Here is an 11,804-nt window from a genome sequence, read left to right on the forward strand (position 1 = left end):
AAAGGTGTGCACAACTCCTGGAACAAAGCCACTGGGGAGGGGTCACCGAGGCTGCACGGTTTGGAAAGAGTTCCCAGCAGAAAGAAAACAAAGTCTCCACCGTTCCACAGAGTTTATTGTCATGTCAGGCAAACCACACTCACACCGAATGTTTACCATTTGCTTTGTGCCTTGACGGACCGGATTGGAGTGTCTTGGTCTCTTTCAAGTCGATTCTGACCTGCAGACCTTATGGTTGACAGCCATGCCTTCAAACAGTCTCCAAAAGTCTGCAGTCTGGCGTTTTGGATCCATGAAAGAGGATCGCACGGTTCCTGACAGTGCAGAAGTGGACACGGTCAGAGAGGAGCAGAGGAATCAGAGCTTGGAGAGGTTTGTAAAGAAGATGAGGGTCAAGCCAGTAGTTGGAAGTGATGTGAAAATTTTTATTCGCTGTCTGCACAGTAGAGGAAGAAGCTTGTATTCAGAAAGGTAGCAGGTTTGAAGCAAGAGCAAAAATGACATTTTGCCGGGAACATTAAAAACCACTTGTTGTCTCCACAATAATCAACACTATACTGGAAATAGTAACATTATTGTTTTAAAATATCAGTGTTTATTTGAAAATGTGAGAAACATTTTTTTTCTTCTACTGAGAAATTTGTAGGAACGAGTAGAGTCCAGGATGACTCCCAGGTCACAGACTTCAAGACCCACAAACTTTGAGCTCTGTTTTATCACGCCTGTCAGTTTTCTGTTTGTTATGATTTTTGAGCAGATCAGCAGTTGCCTGGCAACAGCTGTGAGTGTGAGCAGGGCTCAACAGACAATGGAGGCAGACGAGGTGGACAACTTCAACTCAAACTCAGAGTGTGTGTGTGTGTGTGTGTGTGTGTGTGAGAGACTTTAATGATATGCTCCTCCTCTCTTTATTTCATTCAGCACATCAGAGAGTACCTGCTGAAACATGGAACGAGGAGGGACATTGATGTGGACCAACTCATTCTTGCCTCAAAGTACGCCGGACCCGAACACAAGCCTGTCAAGCTGTTTTTCACAGATCAGATTGAAGTCCAGCAGAGAAGTTAAAGTTTTTGTGGTGTTGTTTGAGCAGAAATCTCACCAGGGTGCCCGATTTCTCAAGATTTCACTTTCTGCGGAAGCTGCAGCTGAACAACAACCAGGTACCTGTGCTGCAGGATGTTTTGTTTCAGGGTGAAAACTGATGGTGGAAGGTGAAACAATTGTATTTTTTTGTTGTTTTTCAGATCCGAGAGCTCAGCTGTCAGTCCATCAACTGCTGCATAACTGAACTTCACCTTGAAAACAACAACATCAAGACCATCTCAGGTTCGTAGTTTATTCCTGCTCTGAATATTAGATTATTTTGAAATAAATGCATGTATTCATAACCATTCTTTTCAACAAAATGCACAAAAAACAGGATTTTTCTATTTAATTTGTCTGTTTGAACTTTTCTACATCCCTCCTATCTGTCTGATATTCTTGTATTCTGGTCTCCTCCACAGGCGCCCTCAGTCATCTCACCTGCCTTCGACTTCTTTTCCTCCACAACAACCAGATCAGAGGTCTGGAGAAGACGATGCACGAGCTCAGGAGGATGCAGCAACTCCAGCATGCCAGTGAGTGACTGACCCCGACATGCTCTGAAAATACTCACATTAGTTAAAGCCTCACCTCTGTTTAGTTTTCATGTTGTGATTTTAAATGACCAATTTCATAGTTTTGATTGATTGATTGATTGATTGATTTTATTTGTTTCATTCTTTTTTAAAAGAAAGAAATGAAAAGGAACAGAAAGAAGTGAGACTTATGATGTCTGCCCCTATCAACATAAAATAAATGACAATTTGTCAAGATTTGTTAACATATCACAAAAAAAAAATGCAAAATTCAATACAACCATTTCACTAAATCAAAATACAAATACGACCATTTCACAAATAATTGCAGATCAAATACAACCATTTCCCAAGTGTAAATACAAAAAAACAAACAAAAAAAAACCTTAATGAAATATTTTCAAAAGAAACAATCATTCTAAGTTTGACCATTCTTTAAAACAGAGTCGTACCCTCCCAATAACTGTGCTTTTAAACATTTCTTGAAGATGTGAATGGACTGAGACCTCTTAATTTCACTGTCAAGTTTATTCCATAAATTGATTCCTTTTGTTGTGATGCATCTTTCTTTCAATTTGGTTCTTGATTCCGGTCGTTTGAAAATTTCAGTGCCTCTTAATCTATATTGACTGTCTCGCTTTGCAAATCTATTCTGTAAATTAAATGGTAATTTTTTCCAGTGAGCTTTATACATTGTTTTAAGAAGGTTGAGTTCTACCATTTCTTTAATTTTTAAGGATTTCAATTTTATAAATATTGGGTTAGTGTGGTCTCTGTAACCACTTCCATTCACCACACGAATCGCTCGTTTCTGTAAAAGGAAGAGTGGTTCAATGTAGGTCTTACAAGCATTTCCCCAGACTTCAACGCAGTAGGTCAGATATGGTATAATCAATGAATTGTACAACAGAAACAAAGAATTATTGTGAAGTGACTCTTTCAATTTGTACAGAACAACAATGGTTTGAGAAATCTTAGTTTTAACGTACTCTATATGGGATTTCCATGTTAGTTGTTCATCCAGCAATACACCTAAAAACTTAATTTCATTTGTTCTCTCGATCTCTATACCTTCCACTGTCAGTGTTGTGTCAACGTCTGTCCTTCTGTAACTGAAAATCATATATTTGGTCTTACTGATGTTCAAAGATAGTTTGTTAGCGTTGAACCATTTTATAACATTCTGAAACTCTTTTTCTACAATTTCTAATACTTCATTTATATTGTCTCCAGCATAATACAAAGTAGTATCATCCGCAAACAAGATGCATTTCAATAAGCTGGAAGCAGTGTCAATGTCATTGATATAAAGAAGAAAGAGTACTGGTCCAAGGACGGATCCTTGAGGAACCCCACAAGTTACGTTTCCATTTTTAGATTTTATATCGTTGATTTGAACAAATTGTTTTCTGTCTTTTAAATAGCTTTTGACCCATTCGTGAGCAACACCTCTTTTTCATTTTTTCATATTCATTTTTTTCTAACTTCTCCTATTTTGTATTATATATTAATTCTTGAAGCCTTTAAAATGTGTTTTAATGCCACAATTTAATCAACATTTTTTACATATTAAAATTTCCTATAATTTACCTTTGAATTGATTTAATTTGTTTTGTTTCCTTTCATTAGATAAATATACTGTATGCCATTAATAATTTTTAACTTTTGCCATCTTCGTTCAACTGTTTCAGCCATGTACCAGTTTCCCTTCTGAGATTTGTTCAGTCTTAATTGCTCTGGATATTTGTGTGCATCCCCGTGCACTCATATCATGTTTAGATGAGCAGATGTTCGATTTTATTTTTCCTTTTTAATGTTTTTGTTCGTCAATTATGAATAAATCTGAGTTTAATTCCACTGCAATTCTGTTGCTCAGTAGAATTTAAAGCAACCGGCAGGAACAGACGCATTACTGTCTTTTCTCTCTTTAAATGCAGCTTTTTTTCTCAATCCCATCTCTCATGAAGTGGGTTATCGCCACTGCGTCATCCACTTCCTGCCGTCAGTCCAGGTCTTAGACGAGAAAGGTAGACACACCTTTTTTTTTTTTTTTAACTCATATGCATTTATTGTGATTTCCTGTTAGTTTTCACTGTGTGTTGTTTCCAGAAGTGACGCCGGCTGAAAGGAGGAAATCCTTCCAGATTTACAGTCCCGACCGTCACCGTGTCCTTCAGTCAGTGGCCTTTGGCAGACGAGAAACTTAACACAAAGACACACACGAGGACGTTTGTGGATTTGGAAATTCATTACAAAGTGGAAAATAATCTTTGTCTCCTTAATGATGTGCTACTGTGCTTCAGATATTTTCAAATTAGTTTTTTTCCCACCTCCAACCCTGTGAGAATATCCACGGTTCAAATCCAGACTTGGGTCGAGTTTGCATGTTCTCCTTGTGCATGCCTAGATTTTCTCCCACAACACTTGAATATAACTTGTTGTCACTTACACTGAGCTGGGATTGGCTTCAGGAAGTCAGCCAAACTAGAATAAAGCAGTATTTCATATTATATTTCAAGTATGTATTAATTATGTATTAAACAGAAGCTGGAAGGTGTATTACAATGAAGAGATAATCAGTTCTGCACTTCACCTGTAAGTATGTGGGATAAATTAGGCAGAAAGTGAAGATTTTCTCCTGAACGTTGAAGCAGAAATCACAGGAAAGTGTGAGGATTTGAGTGAGCTTTCACAGCAAACAAGCTGAAATGACTGGACGAAGCAGTGACAGCAACTCCAAACCTTCAGCGACGGTGGGCTCCTCCTAGTCTGTGGTGGTGAGCATCAATAAAAAGAATGGTCAAATGGAGAAAAAAATCAGCGCTGTCATCTTGATGCTACACACACAACACATCCTGCTTTTAGAGTCAGTGTTGAAGTGGTCTTAATGTTATGGCTGATCAGAGGAAGAGCAATCCATTTAGAGAGCAGAGAGGAAACTATGAAAGTAAGACACCAGCTGACCACAGTGATCCTTGACACAGCCGCTAGCAGACAACAAAATGACCAAAATTAGTGACGAAGAGGGAAAACAGATGCTCTGAAACACAAAACGAGGAGCAAACTGAGCACTGACACGCAACAGGCCAAAGAGAAGCACGTAATGTGACACAAAGTGGCCAAAAGCATGCAAAGCAACTAAAAGGAGACGCACAATGAGCTGCATGAAACAGGATGACACACACTAAGAGAAAAGAAATGACCACAAAGACACAGAACGAGGACAGCAACGACTGAAACAGTTAAATCGGCATGATTGTTATTGTTTCCGGGCTAAAATGAGAAATGAAAGGACCAGAAAGAAGTGAAGGAACCGGACGAGACAGTTAGCATGAAAAACTAAACAGAAATAATATATTATATATAATAATATATAATATAACAATAATATATAATATATAACAGAAATGAATAGATGTTCCAGAGCAATTTCCCAGGGTAAGCAGGTTCACTGAGAAGAGAAAGTTCACGTGGACCGAGCTGCAGGGAACGGTATCAGTGAATCATTCGTTTATTCCATATCCGATTTAGAGTCCAAACTCGGAAAACGGATAACGACCTGTTATTTAATTACTCATTTTCAAATTAAATATTGAGAAACAAATAATGGCCTATTTTTCGCTGTTTTGATTTTGTTCTGAAGTTAAAAATACAATATGAGAGGGGATTGGGGGATTTTTGTTATACTTGTTTTTTGTTTTTATTATTTTCGATTTGTTGTGACCTGGAGGTTGTGGACTTATTTCTTTCTCAAGAAGGTCAGTCAGTCTCTACTGATTGATTTGAGCAGTGTCCACACGACAGCGTTACATTTTAAGATTTGTCAAGGACGGCGGACGTGTACATGCTTTTCAAAGAGGCAAGGCGTGTTACACGTAGGACGGAAGATAACTGCGGTCAAGCCCACCCTCACTTCACAAAGTCAAGCCACCCACTTCATTCTGCAGTGCTCGCAAATGCTGTGCATTACAGGAACAGTGTTTCTAAAATGACTTCACAATAAAAGTTGGGTAAAATTGAATGAACTCTCACCTTCATCAAGTTAGTTTATTAAATAAATTGTGCTGCTATGTTTTTGCAGGAGCATTAATTTCCCGATTCGGTTGCCATGACTAAACTGTTGTAATGAAAAGCATAATGGGAGTTTGGGGTGATGTGGATATTCCTATGTTTGACAGTGTTACTAGTTACTGTGTTTTATTGTTCTCTTTTGATTTTGACAGCAAAAAATAGCCCATTATTTGTTTTCGATTTTTAATAACAGGTCGTTATCCATTTTCCGATCCTGGAGTCTAAATCGGATATGGAATGAACGAATGACACACTGATATAACGGGATCGAACATGTTGAGCTTCATTATCAGAGCAACATGCAACATCCTGCCAGGTCCGACCAGACGAAATCTCCAGCTGGGAAAAGATCCAGCCTCAATCAAGCACATCTCAGCAGGATGCAAGGCCAGGCTGACTCAGGGCAGACAGGACCGGCGGCAGAGAGAAGGCTCATTTTAAGCTACAAGATGTGAACAGAGAAATTGGTCTTTATTTAATGTAATTAAGACATATCGAAAGTCTTCAGGACATGACTGCACATGATAACTCCACTCGTCCATTCAAGCTGCACATTAAATGATTTTTTTTTCCCTTGACAAGGCGACATTGTGCTGTATCTAAGAAAAAACTTTCACAAGGGATGCTGGATTTTATGGCGAAAACTCCTGAGCATTAACACGTCTCACAATACATTAAAAATAAACGGTTCACGTCACTCATCTTTAAAAAATATACATATTTGGTCAACATTGTGCAGCCGAGCTACGCACTCCCCAGCTACCGCGTGGTTATCAGTACAAACAATAAAAAGAAAACGGACGTCCTGAAAACACATCGAGTAGATTGCAAACACACGACACAATCTCTTCGGTCTGTCCCTCCGCACAGTTTGCTACAGTTTAAGGCAGAATTTCGTTCCATCGTGGATGAGAACCGTTAGCTCTTCGCATGGTCGCCACAAAGCCTGCGAGGAAACGCGGCAGCCTGCTCACCAGTGACATTCAGGTGCGACGACGTCTCAAACAACTTATGGAAACAGAGAAACTAAAAGCAAAACAGATGTCTGCTGTGGAACACATATCCTTTGGATGGCCGTCTCCCCTGCTGCGTTCAGGGACTCTGGGTATTAATAAATATGTTATTGGAGTCTCGGGTCCTTGTTTTGCTTTCAGTCTGGTGTGTGAACGTACGCTGGAGGAAGAGGCTGACAGAGGTTGCTCAGTTGTCAGCAGCTGGGATGGAGGATGGGCTCGAAGCCTCTGCTGCAGAGTCTGAGGAGGCGACCTCTCCACTGGTGCCCATAGAGAGCTCCTGCAGGGAGTCCGCAGCCTGCTGGACGGCTTCACTCTCCTCTGAAACACAAGCAAATCACAACAGGGAAGAGTCAGTCGCCAGCATGGAACGTTGCCCCTGAGCCCCGCTTCCAACCTGCCAGACACTGATGAATAGCAGCCACGCCGTGAGCGGCGTGAGCAATCCACCTGTCAAGCAGTCTGGAAGTACAGTCCGACCTCGACTATCTGGATCTGCGTCGTGCATTGCGTGATAACCAGCTGTGGTCAGGTGAGCTCAGACCTGGTTCCTGATTTCAGCCTGGAGGTGTCACACCTTTTTCACATCACAGACCAGTTTTAATGAACATAAATTTTAGTTAAGAACAAGAAAAGAAGCACTGACAGAAGGGAAGCGCTTTTCAAAATAGAATTCAGTGAGCACAAACGGTTATCATGTGATGCACGACACAGATCTGGAGGCAGGACTGTGTATCATATCTTAGATTTCTTATGTTTCTTTATTAAAAACAGACTATAAAGTGGTCTCCAAACAAAACATATGGATATTATTATTAAAAGTATATATATATATTTCCACTGATTTTTATTAGAATGTGATAAAGACTACCCTTTCAAAAAATCTTCATGTTTCTCCTCAGTTTCAGTTCAGTTAAACATAAAAAACCCTAAATGTTCATGTGGATTTCATTTCTAGTGTCAGTTATTTCCTCCACCTCTTTGAGTTGGACTTCTGAAATGTGATACAGTTTCAAGCCGTGTTTTAAGTGTTTCATGATGTCCCTTTAAAAAAAAACAAAAAAAACAAAAGAAATAAAATTGCACCTTTGCTCTGCTGCATCCTCAGCTTGGCTGTTTCTGCTTCCTGCTTCTCTCTCTGCTCCTGCAGCGTCTTACACACTTTCTTGTGAGTGAACCAGTGCATTTTCTGGCAGGCCTGGTTGCAGTAAATCACCTGGACAAACACAAACAAGTGTACACTAGACAAATATTCCTTTAAATGATCTACTCTGACGGATGTAAAAGGGATCAATCATTTCAGGTTAAACAGGAAACCACCTCAGCTTGGACACTCACCATTTTACAGATGGAGCATCTTTTCTCGGCTCCCTTTTCTCCACACGAGGTGCAGAACTCGGCGTCCATGAAGCCCACCTGTCCCGTGATGGCCTGAGTCAGCACCGACAAAGCTGTGGGGTCATTTCCCTGACGGGAAGTTAGGAAAACAAGATGAAGTCTTTCAAACTGTAGCGTTTTCAGAGTCCAGTTTGAAAATGGTGCCGACTATAATCTAACATTCTAAATCGACTCGTGAGATGACACAGACGGATGAAAAACACAAGATTTCTAATCAGTTTTCAGGTGTCATGTAAGATTACAGGATTGCCTTCATACTAAGGACTTGTAGATGAGCAAAACTCTTCAAAGGTGTTGAAATTAGATGTAGATACTCACAATGTCCACAGGAGCGATACTTCGCACCAGCTGCTGCAGCAGCGTGGCGTCGCAGTACGGGAACTTGCGGATGCACTCCCGGATGAACTTCTCCTGATACACGGGGAAACCGTCGCTGTCTCGACCTTTCAGCAAACTAAGACAAACACACATTTAACGATCATATATTAGCTGAAAGAAGCATTTAGGGATTAAAAAAACAAGACTCCACTGAGGTTTCCTTGAATAAATCAAACGTTGTGAGATGTTCACCTCTTTATGAGGCCGTCCAGCTTGTCCTCGCGGTCCTTGAGGAATGAGGAACATTTTCCCAACAAGCAGCTGATGTAGTGCATCTTCATGGCCAGCACCTCGTTCATATCCTGCTGCTTGATGCACTTCTCACAGATGAGCTCCATCACCCGCCGGCATTTATCCAGAGCCGCCGCCTCGGCCAGTAAAGGGTTGTCCTTCACCAGCATGACCATCTGGAAAACACAGGAGATATGCCTCATGTTTAATTTAATTCATTTGCTTAAGTTTTATTTTAAATTAGCCAATTACACCAAATCTACTTATATGTGCTGTGGCCTGAACTGAAGAGAACAGATGAGGAGAGGAAATTAGACATCTGAAGATGGCTGGATGACTCTTGGAGGCCTACACATTAACTGAGCTTTAAGTATCTTCCTCCCTGAAGCTCACATGTTCCACCCAGTGATGCTTTACCTTGACAGGGTTCAGGTTTGTGCTCATGATGATTTTGTGCAGGGGTCCGGCCAGTTTGGGAGGCAGCTTCGGCTCCTTCTCCAAACCCTGGGGTTTAGTGTAATAATCCAGTCGGGCTCGGGAGAAGAAGTTGTTGATCACTGTGACACAATCGTGTTGCCCTGAAGAAGAGAGGAGGTGAGTTAGTTTTAGGTTATTTCACTTCAACACTTCATCTTCCTCTGTTATGTCATTTCACTAGATGCATGAAAAAGTAGAGTGGACCTGATTGAGAGCGAGTGTAACTTTCACCATGAAATGAACAGAATTCTGCAGGAAAATGCTGAAGACAAACCATCTCATTGTAACCAAAAACCATGCGCTGTCCAAGTGACATCATGCTCCGTGCAAACATACCAACAAAGGCAGCCATCTGTGCTGCAGTCCTCCCAACAGAGTTAACCAAGTCTGTTTCGGCCCCTGCATCCAACATCATCCATGTGATGTCAGTCTTCCCTGCAGGCACAGACACAAACGGAGTCACAAAACTTCTAATGTCTCCTTTATAACCACACTAATATGCAGAGAGCGTTTCATGGTTTACAGTAGTAACACACCTGACAGGCCGGCAAACATCAGCGCCGTGTATCCGTGCTCGTGCTCATTACAGTTCACGTCGGCCCCGTGCTGCAGCAGCAGCTTGCACATGTCTGCTTTTCCTTTGTAAGCGGCGTGCATGAGAGGAGTCATCCCATACTGCGGATGACAGAAAAACATTGACGCACATGTTGCACAACTCACTGCAACAATGAGCTAAGGCGTCCGTCACAAACACATGATCTGGACAGGTGGACACGAAAGAGTGACAGGAAGAAGAAAAGAAGTTGAAGGACCTCTTTCAGATCACTTCAGAGTGGAGATTCATGGCTCATGTCTGGTACAGATGCCACTAATTGAAAGGAAGACACTCATCATTTGCTTTTTTTTTTTTTAATTTTAACATACAATTTTATTTCAGTATCAACATCAGCTTGTGTTTCACTGCTTGAATGTAATTGTAAATGAATCCAGTTTTTCTCCAATCCATTTTAATAATCACCCTTCATATATTGCATTTTTATAATTTTGCTTATTTTTCCTTTTTCTAGCTTAATACTGTGTCACTACAGCAACTTGAATTGTATCAAACTGTATCAAAAGAGCTATTCAAATGAATTATGGCTGATTAATGACTGAAAGTCACTCAAAGACAGATCACTCTGTTCTCGAGAAATAGTATTTCAACAAAGATATGCCAAACTTCTGTCATCAACACGATACAACGTAAATTATAGATATTGAACCATCTTACAAAATTTTTCCACAAGATTTACAAAGAAAAGATGAGCACCACTTCTGAATGAATACCAAATGCTATGTGACTATGTATTACGTGGATAAATGTTACCAGATGAAAATAAAAACAACATATTAGTTATGATTCATTCATTCGATGTTTTTCCGTGTGAGGGTGTGTAGAGTAACAACAAGCTAAATATTAAGATTTGGAGCATTTCTTAGTAAATTTGACAGATAAAATTAAATGGTTTGCCTCCAAAATAAAATGTGAGCTTCCTTCATTCTTACTGAATTGTTTTTATTCAGCCTTTCATTTAAATCAAAAAATGTTGAGCAAGAGAAAAACAGCCTTATCAATAAAGTTTTCTAGCTGTTTAAGAGAATAGAAGTCAGTGAGTTAGGATTTACCTCATCCAAACAGTTGACTCTCACATCCTTGCAGCCAAGCAGCCTGGAGGCCTCCTGCACATTTCCTGGGAGCACAAAAGTGAATTTCACTGTAGAGCAGCTGCAACATGAAGCTTTATCAGCAGCTCGTGGTACACTGGTCTCTGCACAATGACAGTTTTTTATATCAATGTGTGTCACACTTCACACAGAGAAATCTGATTTTCTGAGAGCTGAGCTACATAAAGAGGGAGTGTTCATACCAGTAAATATAACCACGTTTTTCATGAGCATTAACTCAATGTTAGCTTTTACCAACAAACACGCCTTCTGTCAAATACCATTGTTCAGAGAAAGAAGATACATTTAACTGACAAGTCAGAAGATACATCTTAACACACATGTTAGCAACAAGCTAACAACTGCATGCGTTTCTCCGGGATTAGCATTAGCCGAAGAGGCTTACCTGCAGTAATAACCTCGAACAACTCCTTCTCACTTGACGACAAGTCTCCCCTCTTAGGTGCAGACATGTTGATGAACAACTAATGCAAATGAAGTTATGAAGACGCAGATAACCGACCAAGTTGTAGGTTAAAGCTTCGCTTTCCGTGATGCTGTCAGCCTCCTGCTGCTCGGGCATGAAGGTTAGCTTGGATAGCTGTCACACGGAATGTGCCATTAGGAATTGTTTCTAGGGGTGTCACCCGACATTCGAGAAATAAAAATAGTGTTTTAAACACAGCAGTCCAGAATATTTCCAAAATCTAACAAATCCGATAAATATTAGAAAAAAAAACATAGTAACAAAATAAACTTAAAATGTAACTGTTTCCTCTCAAATACTATAGCAAATAGTACAGCAACAGATGATTCTCCCCCTTGATCGATTAAAGTCATCTATTCCATGAGGTCCAGAAAGTTCATTCAGAAAAAAAGTCACCTGATTCAGACTACATGAGACAAATAT

The 11,804-nt window shown here is 40.2% G+C and overlaps 1 protein-coding gene across 1 annotated transcript; it reads right to left on the reverse strand.

The window, feature by feature from the left end:
* Nucleotides 1–6,121: 6,121 nt before the first annotated feature.
* Nucleotides 6,122–11,491, reverse strand: ankmy2a (ankyrin repeat and MYND domain containing 2a). The gene is made up of 10 exons (XM_030103653.1): nucleotides 11,301–11,491; nucleotides 10,856–10,920; nucleotides 9,727–9,865; nucleotides 9,527–9,625; nucleotides 9,131–9,291; nucleotides 8,675–8,889; nucleotides 8,423–8,558; nucleotides 8,045–8,173; nucleotides 7,793–7,922; nucleotides 6,122–7,027 (listed from the first exon to the last, which is right to left on the reverse strand). Exons 1-10 carry the CDS (start codon nucleotides 11,365–11,367, stop codon nucleotides 6,894–6,896), a joined length of 1,275 nt encoding a protein of 424 aa, XP_029959513.1. The 5' UTR covers nucleotides 11,368–11,491; the 3' UTR covers nucleotides 6,122–6,893.
* Nucleotides 11,492–11,804: the final 313 nt, after the last annotated feature.

This window comes from Salarias fasciatus, chromosome 11 (genome assembly GCF_902148845.1).
Source record: "Salarias fasciatus chromosome 11, fSalaFa1.1, whole genome shotgun sequence".
NCBI classification, from domain to species: Eukaryota; Metazoa; Chordata; class Actinopteri; order Blenniiformes; family Blenniidae; genus Salarias; species Salarias fasciatus.